Below are 23,872 nucleotides of genomic sequence, written 5' to 3'. Positions count from 1 at the left end.
CCCCGTGTGCGCCGCTGGAATGCTGGGAAATGTAGTCTCTGTCGCGTCGCACAGTGCAACTCAGCTGCCATCTCAGACGGCTAGTGTGCTCAGTGGCTGGAGCAGGTCCCTAAAGCCTCTGCAGATCCGAAGCCAACCCTCCGCTGGGACAAACTCTAGGCAACAACACCAGATGAATATTGTATCCTATGGGACTTCCCGGGGAGGGCCCTTCCCATTGACGTTAACAGTCCCCCTGCGAAGCCGCTGCGCGCTCCTACTGGCTGGTTGGGATGCCAATCCCCAAGGCTGGCTTTCCATTGGTTTCAGGAGGGCACGGCGAGGCTAGGGGGAAGGAGAAGGGATCAGGAGCGGGAGCTGAGGGGAGAGAGAGGCCGGTCCTGGTCTGGCCCTTGCGGCTGCTAGCCCGAGGTCTCCAAGCCGGGCTACGGCTTCATCCTCGGCTCCTGGGCACCGTCTGCGAGGCTCCGCCGACCAGAGTGAGAAAGCCGCGGGCGGCGACCGCCGCATCATGTCAGCCAAGGACGAGCGGGCCAGGGAGATCCTGAGGGGCTTCAAACTGTATCCGCCCGGGAGCGGGGCGGGGCCGGGAGGACTTGGGAGGCGGCCGCTCACTGAGGAGACTGGCCGGGGGCAGGGGCCGCGCCAGGTGGGCCCCACAGAAGAAGGGCCGCGGGAAGGGAGAGGAAAGGAACAGCGTGCCGAGCACCCGGCGGGACCCGGCGCGAGAGGCGCCCCCAGGGGCGTCCTGAGGGAGGAAGGGGACGTTGACGGGAGCACCGGGGGGTGGCGGGTGGAGACGGAGGAGCCTGGGGGACGGGGCTGCGAGAGGTGCCGGGCGTCGGAAACGCTGTCGGAGAGGCCGGCCGGGTTCCGATCCCCGGTCGGGACCCAGAGGCTGGGAGGGGGCTGCGGCCCGCAGGGAAGGGCTGAGGGGGCGTGGTGGGCTGATCTCGAAGCCTAGAAGCCTCTTTGGCTATAAGCCTACCCGGGGAGCGGGGAACAGTGACTTGGAGCGGGCGACCTTGTGTGGGACAAATACCAGTGCTTTTAAAACTCTCTCAGGTCCCCCACCGCACCGCACCGCACCCCACCCCCGTCTGGTTTCCACAACTTCTCTTCCAAACTTGTGGCTTCTTCCAGGGCTGGAGTAGTTGGGGGAGATGGGGAAAGAGAAGTCCAAGATCGACCTCGTCTTAACACTCTTTGGCCTTCTGAGGCATTGGTCACTGCTTCCCCCTCAGCGCCTCAGTTTTCTTTCCAGCAAGATGAGGACCATAGGCTTAGGTGTGGGGTGCCTCGCGCTGGGACTCCTAGCCGAGGTGTCTTTGCTCGCCCCTGTCGGTGCGGTTATGCCTAGCTGTGGTGGAGCTGTCCAGCAATGGTGTGATGTCGCTGGGGCCACGGTAGGATAGAGTGGGGTAGAGAAATCATTGCCTCGGGCCTGTTGTGGTGCCACTTTTGCATCCTCTCCGTAAGGAAGCTTTGTGTTTTCGTGGAGTGTGTTAGTCCGTCACCATATGATGCAGATGAAAAAACGCAAACTTGGATATTCAAATTTTCCATTCTCCTGCCGACTTTAATCTTCATGCATCCTGTCTGTAATCTATAGTACGGAACGTTCTTAAATTGCTCCCTCAGTGAAAAGGTAGTCACCACTTTAGGGCTCCTCCCTTGGAGGTTTAGTAAAGCACTGTTTTCTTGGTATTCTGTTGCGTTTTCACAATGTCTATGTCACGCTTGCAAATTTAATTGCTTTGCTATCATCAGAAACCAAGTTGGTAATACATTTTAGACCACAGTGCAAAAAGGAAGTTTTGGATGTACAAGTGAGATTTTTCGAATGGAAACTGACCTACGCTTTTTAGAAAAACTAAAGGCTGTATCACCTTTGCATATTACCATCCGTGATAAACTTTCAGTACTTTTATGTTTTGGTTTAGTAGCAGCCTCTTTTATAGCTCCATGTGCCTTTCTGTGTTTCTCTCCATAATGGATTAAATAGGTATATAGGGATGACTGAAGTGCTGGAAAAGCTATGACATGGATTTTATTTTTCCCTCAAATAATTTATATTATTAACATCTAACAATGTAATAGTATTGTTACTTAACATGCTGTGTAGACAGTAAACCGGAAACTGTGGAGAATTGAGAGATTTCAGAAGCAACGTTTTCATCTGATTGGAAATACCGTATTGCTGAAAATAAGAAAGGCCTTTTTAATGGCTTTTGAACAAAGCAGAAAAGTTTGAGCTTCTCACCTTCAGTCTTAGCTCTTGAACCTGTTGAGAAAGAGGATAAGAGACAAATACGGAAAAGAGTTTCAGAAAGCAGAATCTGTGTCAGCCCACTGGAAGGAAAAGCGAATCAACCGATTCAGTGATGTTAGTGCGTCCAGAAACAGGCTTTTGGGAAAAGCTTGACCTGAGCTGATTAAATCCCGAAGCACAAGGGAAGTAGCCATATCAAAAAGTTAGCATGAGAGCAGTGGCGTGTTCATCTTCTGGTAGCCTTTATTGGGCATTTGTGGAGTAAGAGAGAAAAGAAAAGCAGGAATGTTAAGATATGCTACTACCTTCAGGAAAAAGTAAAATTAATGTTTTAGTAAGAAACTGACTATTGTCCACCTTTTATTGGGTAAATAGATTTTCTGAACTTTCTTTCAGAGTATCTGTTTCTGTAAGAATAGTTTATCACTGCAAAAAGAGCACCATTATGTTCTCCCACCAACAGTGTTGATAGTACTCAGTTTTCCACGTTGACTAGGTCAGTCTTTTTTATTTGCCAGTTTGGATAACAAATGATACATTGTTTTAATTGGTATTCTTCTGGATCCCTAGATCCATGAAAAGGTAATGTAGCATAGTGGTTAAGAGCTATACTGGACTATGTCGCTATACTGCCTGCATTGGAATTCCCGCCCTGCGCTCCTAGTTGTGTGTCCCTGAGCAACTGCTTTAACCTCACCTCAATTTTCTTATCTGTAAAATGAGGAAAATAATAGTACCTATCTCATGGGGCTGTAAGAGTAAATGAGTTGATATCTAAAGCATTTAGAAAAGTACCTGATCCACAGTGAGCATTATGCTTTAGCTAGTGTTATTCTTGTTATTATTAGAGAAGTTGCACATCTCCTCTATTTGGCCATTTCTTTTTCTTCTGTAAATTGTTTGTTAATTTTGTTTTTGCCCATTTTACTACTGTTTATTTTTCTTATTTGTAGATGTTCTTTACATATTGTAATATCAATCCTTTGCCTATTATGTATTTTGCAAATATTTTCTTTCAATGTATTGTCTCCTTTTTTGTTGAACAGAATTTTTAAATTGTCATTTCAAATTTATTTTATTTTATTTGTTTGAGACGGAGTCTTGGTCTATTGCCCAAGTTGGAATGCAGTGGCGCAATCTTGGCTCACTGCAACCTCCGCCTCCCAGGTTCAAGCAATTCTCCTGCCTCAGCCTCCTGAGTAGCTGGGATTACAGGTGCATGCCACCATGCCCGGCTAATTTTTGTATTTTAATAGAGATGGGGTTTCACCACGTTGGCCAAGCTGTTCCCAAACACCTGACCTCATGATCCGCCTGCCTCTGCCTCCCAAAGTGCTGGGATTACAGGCATGAGCCACCGTGCCTGGCCTCAAATTTATTAATATTTGCCATCTGGCTTTTGCATTTTGTATCTTGTTTAAAAAGATCTTCCTTATCCCAAGATTAACTAAATATCCTATCTTTTCTTCTCTTTTCAATGTTTAGCTCTTTAATCCACCTGGAACGTATTTACACATTTGGTATGTGGTAGACATCTAAGTACTTCTGCTGTTTGGATAGCCAGTAGTTCCAGTACTATTTATTAAGTAGTTAGTCCATCTTTTCCTCACTGTTTTGAAATGCCATCCTTGTCATATACTAAATTTTCATAAGACGTAGGTTTATTTTTGGATTATTTCTGTTTCATTGATCTATTTGTCTCTTCTTGTGCCTATACACATTTGATTGAATTATTATAGCTTTATAATATGATTTAGTATAGTTTACAATAGAATGGTCTGTGACTAACATAATTTGTGTGTTTAAGGTCCCTATAAATATTTGTGCCACTTTTGTTCACATGGAAGCTTGCCCATATGCCCATAGTAGATAGAAACATGAGGACTTGGCTGGGCATGGTGACTCTTAATCCCAGCACTTTGGGAGGCCTAGGTGGGAGGATTGCTCAAGGCCAGGAGTTCAAGACCAACCTGGCCAACATAGCAAGACCCCCAACTCTAAAAAAAAAAAAAATTTAAAGATACTGCATCAAAGTGAATACTGTATGCATAAATTAGGCATGGTCTGAGTGAATTCAGTAGAAGCCTTTGTATTTGCCATCAGTTGTTTCAAAAACAAAATCTTAATAAGATTTTATTCTCGTATCACCTTCACCCCATCTCACCCTACCTCTTTCAGAGTATCTGTTTTTGTGAGAAGAGTTTATCACTACAAAAAGAGCACCATTATGATCTCCCACCAACAATGTTGATAGTACTCAGTTTTCCACCTTGACTAGGTCAATCTTTTTTATTTTTGCCAGTTTGGACAACACATGATACCTTGTTTCAATTTGTATTTTCCTGGATCCCTAGATCCATAAAAGGTAATATGGCATAGTGGTTAAGAGCTATACTGGACTGTGGCGCTATACTACCTCTCAAGAAGTGCAAGGCTCTCATACACATGAACAACCTTGCATTTCTTTCTTGTTTGTTAAAAGCATAACATTTCCTTATTGTAAATTAATGTTATGAATGAAATGTTACTTGGGGAACAATATGATTCTCCTGCAAATATTTTGGATTTGACTATTTTAAGCAGCTGACATAGAGATTGATGTTTGTAAATCCCACGTTTCCCATTTCGTTCCTTCAACAAAGGTCTGTTGGGTGACTATTATGTATAGGGCACTCTACACTTGAAGGATACAAAAATGAATAACTTACAGTCCCTTCTTTCCAGAAGCTTAACCAGCTTTATGTCTGTTTAGAAGGAATATCTTCAAAAGCAATGCATTTTTTAAAATTCTATTTAATTTTCCTATTACAAACTCCAGCCACCTAGAGAGACCTTTGTAAATATTATTTAATATAGGCTTCTAATGTAGCTAATGTTTAATGTGTTTTTTATAAAAATGGAATTGTAAATATCACTTTGTAACTTACTTTGTTCACTTAATAATAGATTTACCATGTTTATGATTTCCAAAGATAGTTACTTTCAGTTGCTTTCACTGACAGATTTGTCACAGTACTCTTTTTTTTTTTTTTTTTTGAGACGGAGTCTTGCTCTTGTCACCCCAGCTGTAGTGCAGTGACGTGATCTCAACTCACTGCAACCTCTACCTCCAGAGTTCAAGTGATTCTCCTGCCTCAGCCTCCCGAGTAGCTAGGATTACAGGCACCCGCCACCACACCTGGCTAATTTTTGTATTTTTAGTAGAGACGGGGTTTCGCCATGTTGGCCAGGCTGGTCTCGAACTCCTGACCTCAGGCCTCCCAAAGTGCTGGGATTACAGGCGTGAGCCACCGCACCCAGCATTTGTCACAGTACTCTTATACTAGCTTTCTAGTATAGTCTGTATCCACTGTTTTGCCTATTTGAATAGCTTTTTCACCAACATAAAAATATAACTTTATTAAATTAACAAGAAACTGACAGACTTCCATAAGAAAGAAGTATGCTTTTATGATTTTGTTATCTTTAATCCATCTGGAATTTTCTTTGGTATAAGATACAGAGTAGTAATGTAGCTTTTTTTAATATTGGCTTATTGTCTCTATTTATTTATTTAATTCATTTATACTTCAGATATTATAATATCCAGAATATAAACGGCTGCCTACAAATCAATAGGATAAGCATTTAACTCAAAGTGGACAAAGGATATGAACAAGCAGTTCCTAGAAGAAAAAGCAGATGACCAATGAATAAATGAGGACATGCTCAACCTTGTTAAAATAATAGACTATCTTCCAGGTGCAGGGGCTCACGCCTGTAATCCCAGCACTTTGGGAGGCCAAGGTGGGTGGATTGCTTGAGCCTAGAAGTTTGAGACCAGCCTGGGCAACATGGCAAGACCCCGCCTCTACAAAAAAAAAAAAAAACACACACACAAAAATTAGCCAGGTGTGGTGATGCATGCTTGTGGTCCCAGCTACTGGGAGGCTGAGGTGAGGGGATCACCTGAGCCTGGGAGTTGGAGGTCGCAGTGAGCCAAGACTGTGCCCCACTGCATTCCAACCAGGGTAACAGAGTGAGACCCTGTCAATAATAATAATAATGATGGACTATCTCTTCCCAATTAATTGACACAGATTTAAAAGATTGATTTTATATATATATATATATATATATATATATATATATATATCTCCTGAAAGTGGCACTGTACGAAAATAAAATTAAAAATTAGGCCAGGCACAGTGGTTCACGCCTGTAATCCCAACACTTTGGGAGGCCAAGGTGGGCAGATCACTTGAGGCCAAGAGTTTGAGACCAGCCTGGCCAACGTAGCAAAACTCCCTGTCTATTAAAAATACAAAAAATTAGCCAAACATGGTGGCACACGCCTGTAATCCCAGCTACTCAAGAGGCAGAGGCAGGACAATCGCTTGAACCCAGGAGGCGGAGGTTGCAGTGAGCTGAGATCACACCACTGCACTCCAGCCTGGGCTACAGAGTGAGACTCTATCTCAAAAAAAAATAAATAAATAAAAATTTATTTTAAAAAAAGATGCCAGACACAGTGGCTCATGCCTATAATCCCAGCACTTTGGGAGGCCAAGGTGGGCAGATTACTTGAGGTCAGGGATTCGAGGCCAGCCTGGCCAACATGGTGAAGCCCTGTCTCTACTAAAAATACAAAAATTAGCTGGGCATGGTGTGGACAGCTGTAATCCCAGCTATTATTAGGGTGTCTGAGGCAGAAGAATCACTTGAACCTGGGAGGCCAAGGTTGCAATGAGCCGAGATTGCACCACTGCACTCCAGCCTGGGTGACAGAGAGAGACTCAGTCTCAAAAAAAAAAAAAAAGATAATATTCAGTGTTCACAACGTTGAGGGAAAGGGGCACTCTCACTTGGTTTATGTGTGTGTGTGTAGTGTCTATAGAAAGTAATTGGTATCTATCAAATGTTTACACATAACTGCAGTAGAGTATATAGCACAATGGTTGAGAGTATGGGCTCACTTCCAAGGTTTAGACTTACTGCTTCTGCTATTGTGACTCTCAACAGAACACTCAGACTCTGAGCCTCAGCATCTGTATCTCATATCATCAGAGGGTTGTTTTGAGAATTAAATGAAACTGCATAAAAGATGTTTGGTTCAGTGCCTGGCATATAGTAATATCTGCTGCCATTCATTTTATTAATAATTACTAATAATAATGACAGGCCAGGTATAGTGGCTCATGCCTGTAATCCCAGCTCTTTGGGAGGCCGAGGTGGGTGGATCACCTGAGTTTGGGCGTTCAAGACCAGCCTGGCCAACATGGTGAAATCCCGTCTCTACTAAAAATACAAAATTAGTCAGGCGTAGTGGTGTGCACCTGTAATCCCAGCTACTCGGGAGGCTGAGGCAGGAGAATCGCTTGAACCCAGGAGGTGGAGGTTGCAGTGAGCCGAGATCACGCCAGTGCACTCCAGCCTGGGCAACAGAGTGAGACTCCATCTCAATAATAATAATAATAATAATAATAATGACAATAGTGTTAATATGATTGTAAAGCCACTTATTTCTCTGAGATATAACTAATGACTTCATTCTAGTTATATTTTCTTACTGAAAAACTATGGTATTTCCATTTTGCCTCTGAATAAATGATTCAATAAGCATTGATACATACCTCATGTTTATCTTGTCTAGAAAATGAATCTCATTCTAATTTATGGCAGGTTAGCAAAAAGAGTTTGGGCTCAGAAGGTTTCTGAAAGCATCTTTGACTTGTGTTCTTACATTTCTTCTCCCACAGTTTGGTCCTGGAATCCCTGTATCTTCTCATAGTACCTTAATCCTTGACTTTGCTTCCAATCAAAAAACAGTTGGCTTTACATCTTCTATTTACTCACTTAGAATAAAGAATAAGAATAGTATACATATTAAGAAAAGTCGACTGTAGAACTTCTCTTGAAAGTCAGTATTCCCTGGTACATTTGCCTTGGCCAAATGTTAAAAATGAATTTGAGGTTTATTATTTCCCATAATATAGCTTTTGTCTGTCAACCCAAAGTCTTGGAAAGCAACCAGACATACCACTCATAAAGCCCAATTTCATGTAGATTGTGATTGGTAGCTTGTTTCCTCACGCATGGACTCTTGAGAGTTTGTATTGTTATCCTGAATGGATTAAATGAATGTAATGTCCTATTGATTATCTTAGGATTCTTTTTTTTTTTTCTGCGACAGGGTCTCACTGTCATCCAGGCTGGTGCTATCATAGCTCACTGCAGCCTTCACCTCCCAGGCTCAGGTGATCCTCTGCCTCACCCTCCTGAGTGTCTGGGTGCACAGGTGTGCACCACTATACCCAGCTAATTTTCGTATTTTTTCTTTGTAGAGAAAGAGTTTCACTATGTTGCCCAGGCTGGTCTTGAACTTCTGGGCTCAAGTGATTTGCCCACCTTGGCTTCCCAAAGTGCTAGCATTACAGACGTGAGCCACCACACCCGGCCTTACTTAGGATTCTTAAACAGGCATTCCTGCTTTTGCTTTTTGGAAGGAATTTAGAGTATAATTAGATATTTATAGTCTTCTACTGACCTTCTAAGTTTCTTCCCAGGGTTGTGTATATGGTTTATAATGAAACATTACAGTAACTTCTGGAGAAATGGAACAGAACACGGTAAAACTCTCATGGAGAATTCCAGTTGTATCACCACTACATTTGATAAAGGACTAGCAATGGTTCTGAGGCTTGGAAGCTCTAGGTTCTTACTAGGGTTGACCTCAGTTTTGCCTCCCAGGCCTCACTTGTCAGCATTCTGCATCCACAAATCCTCGTGTTATGAGAGGATTTGACTTATAGACCTATCCCTCCCTATTCCTGAGCTAAAGCCTAGCATCATAGGAAGGAATTTTAAAGGCCATCTTCTCCAGCAGCCTGACTATTCTAATAATTGCTTGAATGCGTAAAACTCAAATTGTCAAAGTTCTGAGAGCAGCATTCTTTTTTGCTTTTGACCTGCTTATAATTTTGGAGCTGGGAAGAAAAGCAAATATATTTCTTACAGTCCAATATCCACAAAGATTTCAATGGATTGAACTAAAGCACACTGTTTATGGCAAAGAAGGTGATGGTCTCACCGTAGGACACGTGAAAGCTTGTTTAGTCTACAGCAAAGGGAGGCAGGGAAAAGTGGAGCTGGTGTAAAGGTGGGCCACTTGAAACATGGCATACATTCAATAATGGGGGAACTGAAGGGAGTTTAACCTAAAGATGAAAAGAGTTGGACAAGAGATATAAGTGTTCTCTTCTAAAGTTAAAAAAAAAAAAAAAACTGTTCTAAAGAGGAAGAATTAAATGTTGCTGTGTAGCTCTCAGAGGAACTACAAGATTTGCGGGGTAGAAATTACAGGTGACAGAGTTTAGGCCAGTTTCTAACAATTAGTAGAATTGCCTGAAAAAAGACATTTTCCAGAAAGTGTTTTAAGCAGCAGATAGATGCCTGTCTGTCAAGAGTGTTGCAGAGGAAAATTTTGTATGTATCAAATGTGTATTACAGTAGATGATCTACAGAAATACTCAAATCCTTTTCCAGCACTACAATTCTTTGATTTGGTGACAGCCTTTCTTATTTAACAAGTACTTTTTTCGGCAAATGTTTATTTTGAGATATGTTCTACACCTAAAATAGGCAAAAAGTTTTTTTGTGACCTGATTGTTTCCTTTTTGTTTTTGACACAACTCTGAGACACTCAGTGTTGAAGTGTTTGGTTTAGTGCATTGTAGATACAACTGATTCAGAGTCAAGGAGAGCAATTATTGCCTCTGAATTTAGATAACATTTAGAGAATGAAACATAAATAGCTGTAATATAAATTAACACTGTAAATCAAGAAGAAAGAGCATGGTCTAGTAATATCTCATAATTCTATACTGCTTTTTGGTTTTTAAAGAACTTTGATATATTACTGCATTATCACAACAACCCTATTCATTGTTAGCCTCATTTTATAGATTAAGGAATTGAGGATCGACGAGGCGGTCACTTAGGTGAAGGCAGAACCTTAATTTAAGCCTTGTTTTGTCTTTTTAAAAGTCCATGTTTTCTACGGTATACCATGATGCCTCTCTGGAGAATTTATTCTTTTGTTGTTGTATTATTAATTTTGAGTTTTAAATTTTTCTCAGCTTGGCTGAGCAAGGTGGCTCACGCCTGTAATCCCAACACTTTGGGAGGCCTAGGTGGGCAGATCACTTGAGGTCAGGAGTTCGAGACCAGCCTGGCCAACATGGCAAACCCCACAGAAGCTATTTGGGAGGCTGAGGCACAAGAATCGCTTGAACCCAGGAGGCAGAGGTTGCTCAAAAAAAAAAAAAAAAAAATTTCTCAGCTCACTGCAGCCTTAACCTCCCAGGCTCAAGTGATCCTCCCACCTTAGCCTCTCAGGTAACTGGGACTACAGGTGCACACCATCATGCTTGGCTAATTTTTGTGGGTTTTTTTTTTTTTTTGAAATGAAGTCTCACTCTTGTCACCCAAGCTGGAGTGCAATGGCACGATCTCAACTCACTGCAACCTCTGCCTCCCAAGTTCAAGCAATTCTCCTGCCTCAGCCTCCTGAACAGCTGGGATTACAGGCGCCTGCCACCACACCCAGCTAATTTTTGTATTTTTAGTAGAGGCGGGGTTTCACCACGTTGGCCAGACTGGTCTCAAACTCCTGACATCAGGTGATCCATTCACCTCAGCTTTCCAAAGTGCTGGAATTACAGGTGTGAGCCACCACACCCGGCCAATTTTTGTTATTTTTTTAGAGACCAGATTTTGCCATGTTGCCCAGGCTGGTCTTGAACTCTTGGGCTCAAGTGATCTGACAGCCTTGGCCTCCCAAAGTGCTGGAATTAACAGACATGAGCCACCATGCCCAACCCTTTTCTCAATGTTTAAGTCACAGCCAGATTTATTTTTCACTTGAAAATTATCCTGTTCTAATGTGGTCATATCTCCTATATTTTTTTCCCCTCAATTCACCAGATACAGGGGCCAGGGTTTAGCCCAGGATAATGAATTTTTTAACAATTAGAGTTACCAGAGGAAAAAAAAGACATTTTCCAGAAAATACTTAAGCAGCAGGTGGATATATTCTTGTTTTCATATTTTTTTCATCTTAAGCACAGTCCTCTTAAACATTGTCCTCTGTAGTCAGGAGATGGCTACTCATAGGGGTCTGATTAGCAACTTCAGTGATGATCAAACATAGGAGGTTGTTACTCAAGTCTGATGAGCACAAGATTGTGTCCATATAGTTTTGTCCAATAAAGTAACACAAAATTTATCCCACAATGAAGTTGTTTTCAGATGAGCAATTCAGATAATCTCGTTAATAGGAAAAAAAAAGTGAAAAAGTCTTGGATACTAGCATGGATAAACAAACATGTCCTGGCTTTGTTCAGAATACACAAGGCTACCTTGTGACCAGCTTATTTCAGTTTCATTTTGAAACCTTTTCCTTAAACATCTATGAAAAATCTCAGGTGAAAGTATATTGTGGGTAGCTTATAGAACCAACTTGAGGGTTCCTGTTACAGAGTGTTATTATGCATTTAGAGTTTGTTTCAAAGGCCCCTTAAGTATTTATGGATTGAGATAAGAATCTAACAGACTGTTTCCTTTTCTATGATTCTCTGTTAAAAAATGTGGTCCCATCTGTGGTCCCAGCTATTCAGGAGGCTGAGGCAGGAGGATCACTTGAGCTCAGGAATTCGAGGCTACAGTGAGCTATGATCGTGCCTCTTCATTCCAGCCTGGGCAACCGAGCAAGACCCCATCTCTAGAAACTGTGTGTGTGTGTGTGTCTATATGTATATCTGTGTGTGTATGTATGTGTATATATATATACACCACACATATCTGTGTGTGTGTGTGAGAGAGAGAGAGAGAGCAAATTGTAGGATAGTCATAATTATGCCATGTGTGACACTGCTACCTAGGTGACTACTCTGTGTGAAAAGTATGGTTTTCACCAGGTCACTGCTAAAGATTAAGAAAAAGGGACTAAATCTGAGATTCAGCATTTTCATGAAATAGGAAGTGAGAAATGTAACTGTAAGCCTTAATTGCTTTTGAGCCATCTTCTGCCTAAGGAGCAAAGACAAAGGAACCAGAAAAGCTGCGTTCTGGTCATAGTGCTGCCACTTACTGGCCGTTCATTCAGACATTTGTTAACAGAATCTGTATGTGGCATATCATCTGCTAAACCAAAGAGAAAGAAAATGATAAAGCAGGCCAGGCACGGTGGCTCACGCCTGTAATCCCAACATTTTGGGACGCCAAGGCAGGCAGATCACATGAGGTCAGGAGTTCGAGACCAGCCTGACCAGTGTCATGAAACCCCGTCACCACTAAAAATACAAAAATGAGCCGGGCGTGGTAGCGTGTGCCTGTAATCCCAGCTACTCGGGAGGCTGAGACAGGAGAATCGCTTAAACCCAGGAGGTGGAGGTTGCAGTGAGCTGAGATCATGACATTGCACTCCAGCCTGGGCAACAAGAGCGAAACTCCCACTCAAAAAAAAGAAAATGATAAACCAGTTTCCATGACCAAATAACTTGTATTATATAAGGGAGAGAGAAAGAGACCATAACAATCAGAATGCAATGTGTTACGTGCCTAGTAGTATCAAGTACTGTGGAAACTCAGAGAAAGGATGACTACTACTAGGGGTGTTGTGGAAGACTTCAAGAATTATCACTTGAGGTCGGGCATGGTAGCTCACGCCCGTAATCCCAGAACTTTGGGAGGCCGAGGCGGGTGGATCACTTGAAGTCAGGAGTTGGAGACCAGCCTGGCCCATGGTTTCAACATGGTGAAACCCTGTCTCTACTAAAAATACAAAAATTAGCTGGGCGTGGTGGTGCATGCTTGTAATCCCAGCTACTCGAGAGGCTGAGGCAGGAGAATTGCTTGAACCTGGGTGGAGGTTGCAGTGAGCCGAGATCACGCCACCACACTCCAGCATGTACGACAGAGGGAGACTCCATCTCAGCAACAACAACAACAACAACAACAACAATAAAAGGATTATCACTTGAATAGGATCTTAAAAGATGAGGTGTTACCTAGTTTAATCTTTATGATAGTAGGGAGTAACAGACGAAGGAAAGTGTTTCAAGAGTGAGTTGGAGTCAGGAATGAGGAAGGATGAGGACCAAACAAATTCTTGGAATTCTTTGAAATTTTATTCATTAATGATATTTAAGAATCAGCTGAGAGCCCCACGATATCTTATAGGTCATTGTGATCTTTTTAAGAATAATAGATAGTGGCAGATACAGTGGCTCACACATGTAATCCCAACACTTTGGGAGGCTAAGATGTATGGATCCCTTGAGCTCAGGAGTTTGAGACCAGCCTGGGAACATGGTGAAACCCTATCTCTATCAAAAATACAAAAATTAGCCAGGCATGGTAGCGTGTGCCTGTAGTCCCAGCTACTCAGGAGGCTGAGGTAGGAGTATCACTTGAGCCCAGGAGGCAGAGGTTGCAGTGAGCCAAGATTGTGCCACTGGCTATACTGCACTCCACCCTGGGCCACAGAGCAAGACCTTGTCTGGAGGAAAAAAAAAAAAAAATAGTTAAAGAAACAAAGTATAATCTTTCAAGATTAGAAAATGAATACATGAGGAAATAAAGTCAGACATAATAGATTACTCTTTCAAGAAATCTGGTGACCTAAGAAAGCAGGTATTAGGGCAGCAGCTTGGGTGGGTAGATAGAATTCATTAAATAATGGAAATCACTTATTTAAGCTGGCTTTGTACAAGTCACTTAATATCTGTAAAACAAGGATAAAGTGGTTGGGTGCGGTGGCTCACACTGTAATCCCAGCACTTTGGGAGGCCGAGGCAGGTGGATCACGAGATCAGGAGATTGAGACTATCCTGGCTAACTCGATGAAACCCTGTCTCTACTAAAAACACAAAAAATTAGCCGGGCATGGTGGCGGGCACCTGTAGTCCCAGCTACTCAGGAAGCTGAGGCAAGAGAAGGGCGTGAACCTGGGAGGCAGAGCTTGCAGTGAGCCAAGATCGCACCACTGCACTCCAGCCTGAGCAACAGAGTGAGACTCCGTCTCAAAAAAAAAAAACAAGGATGATGCATGCTGTTTGATGGAGATGTTATGAAATTTGAACGAAATAATACATGCCAACTCAATTTAAAAACCATAGCTCTTCAAATGCACTATGCTTGCTATTACATTATTACAATCATTGTTTACCTTTGCTTTAAAGTAGGATATCAGAAAAGTCAGAGCCTTAGTGATTGTTTTTTACTTCAGCTTAGATACCTGTGAGCCTTTTTTCACAATTCTGGGAATTAATCGTGGCTCTTGGAGTGACAACAGAAGAAACCCCCAGATGACACTGAAAAACCAGAATCATCTTTGACTTTGCTTTTTTTTTTTTTTTTTTGAGACGGAGTCTTGCTCTGTCCCCCAGGCTGGAGTGCAGTGGCGTGATCTCAGCTCCCTGCAACCTCTGCCTCCCGGATTCCAGCAATCTCCTGCCTCAGCCTCCCAGGTAGCTGGGATTACAGGCATGCGCTACCACACCCAGCTGATTTTTGTATTTTTAGTAGAGACAGGGTTTCAGTTGGCCAGACTGGTCTCAAACTCCCCCTGACCTCAGATGATCCGCCCTTCTCGGCCTTCCAAAGTGCTGGGATAATAGGCATGAGCCACCATGCCCTGCCAGCTTTTATTTTTTTAAGGGTTATAATTTGAAGAAGTTGAGTTTCTTCCCAATACTATAGCGTTTTTTAAAAACTGGGTGAAATTCAGGAATCTCTGAATGTAGATTTTGACAGGTTTCAAGGCAATATCCCTGTGCCTCCAAATAACCTGAAAGAAACAGTGGCCCTTTTGGGAACATGCCCTTGGGAAAAGGCCTTGTATTATCTCTTCTTCAATCAGGAGGTGCTGGGAAGCAAATAAAAGTGCAAAGGGAGCCTGTAAGAATCTCTTTGGGTATGTCTCTTCTAGCTTGTTTCTGACCAGTTCCAGGCACATAACTGTACATATCAGTAGGATAATGGGCTGACTAGAAAAAAGAAAGGTTTGCGTTATTGTTTGACTTTGCTAGGGAGAAGACTGTGTTATGTTTCAAATACTGATCTTTTTCTCATTACTGAATTACTTGCCTCCACTGTTTCCCAGGCCAGTTTGAATTTTGATTGTATACTTTCCAAGCATAGTAACTTTGCCAGTGCAAGAGTATTATTTCACAGGGATATCACCACTGATTACAATGCTGCATATTATGTTTCAAGGATACTGAAACCTGGGTTCTCAGAGATCTATTTATATTTTCTCATCCCCCATAAATGGGAAAATCACTGGGAAATTATTGCGTGGAGAAATGCATTTAAATGACCGTGAATTAGAATTGGTCCTTAAGAAGGTACTAAAGGCAGAATGCTCTGTATAACCAACACTAAGGCAGAAGCATAAGAGGGCTCTGACATAAGTGGTATTTAAGAATTAATGAAGAAAGTGGGAGTAAGAGAAGGAAATGAGTTCAGAAAGGAAACAAGGAGGAGAGAGTTTGAGAGGGGAGAGATCATACAGGCAGAGTGTGAAAAGATAGAGAACAGGAAGAAAAAAGCCACAACCAAAAACTATGAAAACAGAGTAAAGACAGACAGCCCTGTAATGAAAATGCTCAGGATACCACCAAATAGAAACTCCCTTTATTTACTGCTAGTCATTGCAGCTGCTTCCACCCCAAAGTAATGAGAAGGGAGAGGTTTTTCTTTATGCCTGTGACCTTGGTTTTGAAGCTTTGCTTCATAGTGCTCTGGTCTGCCATAGTAGACATTAGCATATATCATTATATGCTTAGTCAGCCATTTTGTCTGAAAAATATACTTACCTTGAAATTACTCAGAGCCACATGACCATATATAATTTATGAGTACTCTGTCAAGTCATGAATTCAAACTTAATGCAGAATGGGCTTTTAAATTCTAATATATTGTTACCTGCAATTCAGCTGACTGACTTAGGTGTTGTCCTTAGGGAGAGTGGAGGTTTTTTGGTTGGTTGGTGGGTTGGTTTTTGCTTTTTTTTTCTTTCTGAGTTCCAGGTTTAAGTTGCCCCCTTCCACTTTTTTTTTTTTTTTTTTTTTTTGAGATAGGATCTTGCTTTGCCACCCAGGCTGAAGTGCAGTGGTAAGATCCTGGCTCATTGCAGCCTTGAAATCCTGGGCTCAAGCAGTCATCCTGCCTCAGCTTTCTGAGTAGCTGGGACTACAGGCACGCACCACTGTATGGCTAATTTGTCTTTTTTTTTTTTCCTTCGGTAGAGATGGAATCTCACTATGTTGCCCAGGCTGGTCTTGGATTCCTGGGCTCAAGCAGTCTTCCTGCTTTGGCCTCCCAAAGTGTTGGTATTACAGGCATGTGCCACTGCACCCAGCCTAAATTGCCCTTTCTACAGTCTACTGGACCCTAAAAGCATCTCTTGTGGTTGCTCAGCCTGAAGAGAATTCTAATGAACTCGCCCTCTATTGCTTAGTGTGATTCAACACATATTTGAGTGTCAGTTACATGCTGAGCACTGAGAAGAGAAAGATAAATAATATAGTGTCAGTAGAATTTGACTTGCAAACTAATATATTCATGGTACTCTCTGATAAGTACTATGACACAGGTATAAACAAGTGGCCAGGATAGGAGGTGATGCTGTAATAAACAGCACGCTGGAGAATGGATGTATGGCAGAGACTGGAGTCAGTGTCTTCCTCCAGTAAGCCTTGATTTGCCATCTTGACTTCTTCACCTGAGGCATATAGCAATTTGTTATACATGCTGGCCTCCTGGTTGCCTGTTGATTTCCTGTTCTTTATCAAACTGCCCTTTCTGTTGACAGCCTTTCTTATCTCACCCTTCTCTGTTGTCCTTTTAACCTATTAATAGCTCATTAGAAAAAAATTAATATTCCCCAGACCTATTTACAAAGCCTAAACTTTCTGTGTTCCTCAGAAATGTGTATGAGGATGGAAGGAGTTTTTGTTGTTTTTGGAGACAGGGTCCACTCTGTTGCCCAGGCTGTAGTGCAGTGGCACAATCTTGCCCTCAGCCTCCCAAGTAGCTGGGATTAAAGGCACACACCACCACATGTAGCTAATTTTTTGTTGTTGTTGTTGAGACACAGTCTCAGTATATTGCCCGATCTGGTATCAAACTCCTGGGTTCAGGTGATCCTCCTACCTTGGCCTCCCAAAGTGCTGGGATTACAAGCTTGAGCCACTACATCTGGCAAGATTTTTTATTGAACACTCACACAAGACTAGACTAAGACCTTGTCAAGAGCAAAAGTCTTATCTTATTCTTCCTGTTTCCTAGAACAATGCTGCTTAAACTATGGCTGGCAAAAGAATCGGGGTTTTACTTCTAATACTTCATAGACCAATATTTTTGTAAAATACAGTGAGATTAATTATTAGAAAAATAACATAAAGCCAGGCCTGGTGGCTCAAGCTTGTAATCCCAGCACTTTGGGAGGCCAAAGTGGGAGGATCACTTGAGCCCAGGAATTCAAGACCAGCCTGAGCAACATAGACTCTGTCTCAACACCAAAAAAAAATTTAAAAATTATCCAGGCATGGTGGCACATGCCTGTAGTCCCAGCTACTCAGGAGGCTGAAGCAGGAAGATCACTTGAACCCAGAAGTTTGGGGTTACAGTGAGCTGTAATCATACCACTACACCCCAGCCTGGGCAACAGAGTGAGACCCTGTCTCAAAAAAAAAAAAAAAAAAAATTTAAAGAAAAATGACATAAAAGTTTTTTAAAATTATTATTGAAATCAACAAATTATTCTGCTGTATTGTTATTAAAAATTTTAAACACATGTCACAGGCTGGTAGCAAATGGATTCACAGACCAGGACCAGTCTGTGGGCCACATTCTGAGTGGTACAGCTGTGGAATCCCCAATATTTGCACCTGATACACAGTACCCCAATACATGTTTGTGCAGTAAATACGTGAATGAGACGATTGGAATGATTATAGGAGTAGGCAAGGAAAAAAGGAGAATAGAGGCTCTCTTTGGAGAATTGGAGGGAAATGATTAAGTGAGAACCTCAAGATTACTGCAATAATGCTACCCTCCATGTAAAACAAACTTTTTGTCTTCATTCACTCTGAATACTGTTCCTTTGGCTCTCTAGCAAGACAGATAAATACTAATAAATACTCTGTCTGAATTTCTGCAAAATATAGTTTTGATCTTGCTGAATATGTAGAACTTGCTCTAAATGACTGCACAAAGATGTCAACCTATTTATTTAAACTTGCTGTCATGAGCAGATCTATAGTCAGCTAGGATTAATTTCAAATATTAACAACTGCTCTTAGAACCAGTGCATTTTTCCATGTTGCAATATGGAGCATACCACCAAATGCTTTCTCTGCCTGTGATTTTCTTTTTTTTTTTTTTTTTTTAGTAGAGATGGGGTCTCACTATGTTGCCCAGTCTGGTCTTGAACTCCTGGGCTCAGGTGATCCTCCCAGCTTGGCCTCCCAAAGTGCTGGGATTACAGGTGTGAGCCACTGCGCCTAAGATCTCTGTCTGAGATTTTCTTGTTTCCTCTGTGTCCTCTCGAAAGATTAGCTGAATAGGGTAAGAAATATTTTTATGAAAAACTTTGAAACAAACAAGCCTTCTATGTCCATTAAGATAATTTTGGGTTGCTTACAACACTACAAGTCTTCAGTTCTTAAAACCAAATTGTTAGGCCAGGCGCGGTGGCTCACACCTGTAATCCCAGCACTTTGAGAGGCCGAGGCAGGTGGATCACTTGAGGTCAGGAGTTTGAGACCAGCCTGGCCAACAGGGTGAAACCTTGTCCTTACTAAAAATACAAAAATTAGCTGGGCATGGTGGTGCCCACCTGTAATCCCAGCTACTCCGGAGGCTGAGGCAGGAGAATCACTTGAACCCAGGAGGCAGAGGTTACAGTGAGCTGAGATCGCACTACTGCACTCCAGCCTGGTCGACACAGCAAGACTGTGTCTTAAAAAAAAAAAAAAAAAAAAAAAAGCGTTAGTCCTTGAATCCACTTCAGATTTTTAAAAAAAAATGGTTTCATTCAAAGGATAGAAAAGAGGAGGTCTACTTTTTAATAGCCACACACATAGCTATACTCAATGGAGATCATTACTTTGAAATATTTAAGCTCACAATATTTAAGTGCAACTTACAACAGGGAAGTTTTGTTATCATAAATGGAATTTTGTTTTCAATGTGGATCAGTACAAATTCAATAACTCAATACATCATCTTCCTTCTCTACTAAGCATATCCCCAAGAGAACATTGTTAGGAAGGGCAAAAGGGCCATTTCCATGGTATATTTGAGGGAGTCTGCTTGCCTTTCTCACCCTCTCATCAGTTCCCTCAGCTCTTCTAGCCCTGGAGGAATGTCGTCACACAGACACCCAGGACCCTGCAGTTCCCTGGAGCCTTTCTGTTCCCAAGGGTATGTAGTGTGAACAGACCTCTGTCTGAATGTTAGCTCTGTTATTTACCAGCTGTGAGTTCCTGAGAAAGATATTTGACTGCTGGGAGCACCACTATTTTATGTGGGTATGAGTATTAAATAAGATTGAAAAATAAAAAAGAGGGGCTGTTAGCACAGCATGTGACATATATGTTGAAAGTAGGTACTCAAATATTAGCTCTTTTACCCTGCCTTTTCTTTCTTTGAGGACTACCTTTAAACTATGAAAATAGCTGGATGCCAGATAAGGCTAGAAATATTGTTCACCTTTTCCCTGGCCTCATGCTGTCTGCAATTAAGTTAAACAAGACTATTAGAAAGCTAGCCCTGAGAAATGCAAAATAGTTAAGACTTTTATCTGTCTGCATTGATAATGAACCACAGTTAAGAATTATTGATTTATAGGCCAGTCCTGGTGGCTCACGCCTGTAATCCCAGCACTTTGGGAGGCTGAGGCGGGCGGATCACGAGGTCAGGAGATCGAGACCATCCTGGCTAACATAGTGAAACCCCATCTCTACTAAAAATACAAAAAATTAGCCGGGCGTGGTGGCAGGTGCCTTGTAGTCCCAGCTACTCGGGAGGCTGAGGCAGGAGAATGGCGTGAACCTGGGAGGCGGAGCTTGCAGTGAGCCGAGATCACGCCACTGCAGTCCAACCTGGGTGACAGAGCAAGACTCCATCTCAAAAAAAAAAAAAAAGAATTATTGATTTATAGCCATTGTTGGGCCAATACAATCAATGGGATTTCCGTTTAGCCTTTGGAGATTTTATAGAAATGGTCTCAGAAGAGAGACCACAACCTTAGTCTTAGACTCATTTCTGTTGTCTCCATTCTAATGTATTCATGGACCAAGTTATCAGGCAACACTCTAGCACTTGAATATGGAAGAGATCATCCACTCAACTGGTATTAGATCTGTTACCTGGACATTGTTACGGCTTTATCACCTTTATATAGACTGATGTGGTTCAGTAATTTCTGGAAAACTTGCCTGAGCTAGAAAATAGTGTCACTAGCCTTGCAGCATGTCCTTTTTGTAAATATGCCTTTTACCCACTAAGGTTGTATAAAAAAGCTTAAAAATCAAGGACTCCAAAAGTATATGGGTTTTGACCTGTGGAATACACTAGCAGCATAATCTGATCTGGCATCTTGTATCCTGTAGCATTTGGAAATGCCTTTCTAATCTCATGTGCTAGAGGAACTACTTGTCTTGTACCATGAGTTTAGGGATCATGACTTTTTCATCTTATATCCCTCAGTCTCTCCCCGGTACAAACTGGGTATGCAGGATAGTTGGGGGTGTCATATAAAGTTAAAAATCACGGATGTTAGAATCAGGCAGTCAAAAACCAACTTGACCACTTACTGGCTTTGTGACCTTTTAGCAATGAAATGAAGCAAAAACTTACCATCCTCAAACCTGTACAGATTCCTCATCCATGTAAGAGCTATAATAATAATGCCTATTTCATAGGGTTATGTGGATTAATTTATACATGAATAATATCTAAATTATTAGCATACTATCTAGTACTCAGTACATCTTAGCCATCATCATTATACAGTAAATAGATACTGAATGTGAAGACTGTATACATTTCTGCCAAAGTTTCATATACTTAAGCAATGTGTAACACAAATCATGTGACAACAGAATTCTTTCCATATCTTGGTAAAGTCTTCCCCTTACTTTCTTCTATTGATTTAAACAGAAATTTACTTGGATGTGACCCATTTGATAAGGACCAGCTGATAAAGTATAGCAGCTGATTCAAATAATTGCTCCAGCTAATTTACATGAAGGTTTTCCTATTTTATTGTTTTTAGAAATTATTTTGGAGGTATAAAAGTCTGGTAGTGACTTATGAATATCTTTACATTAAATGTTTACCTTATTGTTCTAAAAAATACTAAACATTTCTCATTTCTATGAGAAGGCCCTCAGGAGAAAAACACTTTTTTCCCTGTTTTGGGGGCTGTATCTCTAGCCTGCCTGGAAGTTTAGAAATTCCCAGAAGGATATTGCCAAGAAGCCGCAAAGGGATGCCGTGTTTGAGTTTCTTGCCATTCTTACTGCTTACAAAGAGAAGCATTTGGGCAGTAAGTTCACTGTTTGTTGTTAGTTCCTAAAGCACTGCCACAGGAGACTTATACTCCTGGGGTCTCTTCATGTCCCCAGGAGGGAGTTGATGGAAGATGGTTATTAATCTATACCAACTTCAGTTTATTAGCTTTTCTGCTTCCCAAACATGTTTTTGGCAGAGAAATAGATTCCACAGATCCCTTTATAGTGCTTCTCTATCCCTTTCCAGCACTGTAGCCAAGGGTTTATTTTTTCCATAACAATTTTTTAGACATTTGATCTTTTTCTCTCACTGCCTACTCCTCTTCTCCCCCAAGCTTGCTTGCTTTCCTTTGTACACACGAATAATAAGCTCCAATGGCTGTTTTTCCCCCTGAAAAATGTGTTATTCCAAACCTTTCCAATCTCTAAAATCTTATTTCCTAGAAATACCTTTTTCCCTTTTTTTCTCTTTAAAATTGCTTTATTTATTTATTTTTAGACAGGATCTCACTCTGTCGCCTAGGCTGGAGTAAAATGGCATGAACACAGCTCACTGCAGCCTTGACATCTGGGCTAAAGCAATCCTCCCACCTTGGTTTCCCAAGTAGCTGGGACTACAGGCATGCGCCATCACGCCCGGCTAATTTTTTTTTTTTTAATAGAGATGAGGTCTCCTATGTTACCCAGGCTGGTGTCAAACTCCTGGCCTCAAGCAGTCTTCCTGCCTCAGCCTCCCAAAGTGCTGGGACTACAAGCGTGAGCCACCATGCCTGGCCTAGAAATGTCTTTTAATTCCCAGCCTCAACCCTTTGTTCATCCACTGTGGACCACCCCTTCCTGTCTGGTGGTATAGAGTATGGGCTTTAGTGGCTATAATTTTTTTCTTTTCACTCTTTATGAGAGTTTTCTTTCCTGGTACCCTAAAGCTATTCAAAGTATGGTCCCTGGGGCAGTAGCATTGGCATCATCTGGGAGCTAGTTAGAAATGCAAAATCTCAGATCCCACCCCAACCTACTGAACCAGAATCTGTATTTTAACAAGATCTCCAGATGACTGGTATGCATATGAAAATTTAAGAAATCCCTGTTGTAAATCACCTTTTGCTCAAGGGTCAGGGATTAGGAGACACTTTGTCAAGTCGTGGTTCTCCCCCCTGGCTTCAGTGGAATCACTTGGGGAACTGTGAAAAATACTGATGCCTGGGTTCCACCTCCAGAGATTCTAATTGGTCTGAAAGGTAAGGTCCAGGAATCAGGAGTTTTAGAAGTTCCCCAAGTGATTCTAATAGGCAGCCAAGGCTGAGAAGCACTGTTGTACATGATTCTTATAATTTGCCCTAGCTTCTTAGAACACAGGGTATATATAAGTTGATGTGGCCAGATGCAGTGGCTTATGCCTGTAATCCCAGCACTTTGGGAGGCCAAGGTAGGGGCATCACTCGAGCCCAGGAGTTTGAGACCAGCCTGGGCAACATAGTGAGACCTTGTCTCTACAAAAAAAAAAAAAAAATTAGCTGGGGGTGCCTGTAATCCTAGCTACTCAGAAGTCCAAGCCAGGAGAATCCCTTGAGCCCAACAGTTTGAAGCTGCAGTAAGCCATGTGCACCACTGCACTATCTATCTACCTATCTGTCTGTCTATCTAAGATGCCGTTTTAGACAGACAGACAGACAGGTAGGCAGATACATAGGCAAGGCTAATGACTAAAAAAAACTTTTACAATTACATTTATTGGGGAGAAGTATATGTACATTAAAAATTAGAAATATATATATCAAAATATTAAACCCAGTAATCTCTGGATTACAAGATTACAGTTATTTCTTTTTTGTCCTTTGTTTTTTTTTTTTTTAAGGGGCCATGCTCATCTTCTCTGTATCATTCCAATTTTAGTATATGTGCTGCTGAAGCAAGCACTGTCCTCTATTTTCCAAACTTTCTGTAACAGCCATTCCTTTGGTAAAGGAAATATATGTGTAAATATAATTCTTAATAACTGTGATCACATTATACATGTTTTGTAAACTGCTTTTTA

The 23,872-nt window shown here is 41.7% G+C and overlaps 1 protein-coding gene and 1 non-coding gene across 2 annotated transcripts in view; one reads left to right on the top strand and one right to left on the bottom strand.

Moving 5' to 3' along the window:
* The first annotated feature begins 306 nt into the window (after positions 1 to 306).
* The window catches only part of PDE6D (phosphodiesterase 6D), a 48,516-nt gene continuing 24,950 nt past the window's right edge, over positions 307 to 23,872 (top strand). The window contains exon 1 of the mRNA XM_002812984.5: positions 307 to 561. Coding sequence (XP_002813030.1) covers positions 512 to 561 — 50 coding nt within the window. The 5' untranslated portion in view covers positions 307 to 511. The remainder of the gene's footprint in view (positions 562 to 23,872) is intronic.
* On the bottom strand, positions 23,646 to 23,754 carry LOC112132437 (U6 spliceosomal RNA). The gene has a single exon (XR_002914209.2). It is a non-coding gene; the product is annotated as a U6 spliceosomal RNA (small nuclear RNA).

Source organism: Pongo abelii, chromosome 11 (genome assembly GCF_028885655.2).
Source record: "Pongo abelii isolate AG06213 chromosome 11, NHGRI_mPonAbe1-v2.0_pri, whole genome shotgun sequence".
Classification (NCBI taxonomy): Eukaryota; Metazoa; Chordata; class Mammalia; order Primates; family Hominidae; genus Pongo; species Pongo abelii.
The sequence above is the reverse complement of the archived record's forward strand: the minus strand, read 5'-3'. Positions and strand labels throughout refer to the sequence as shown.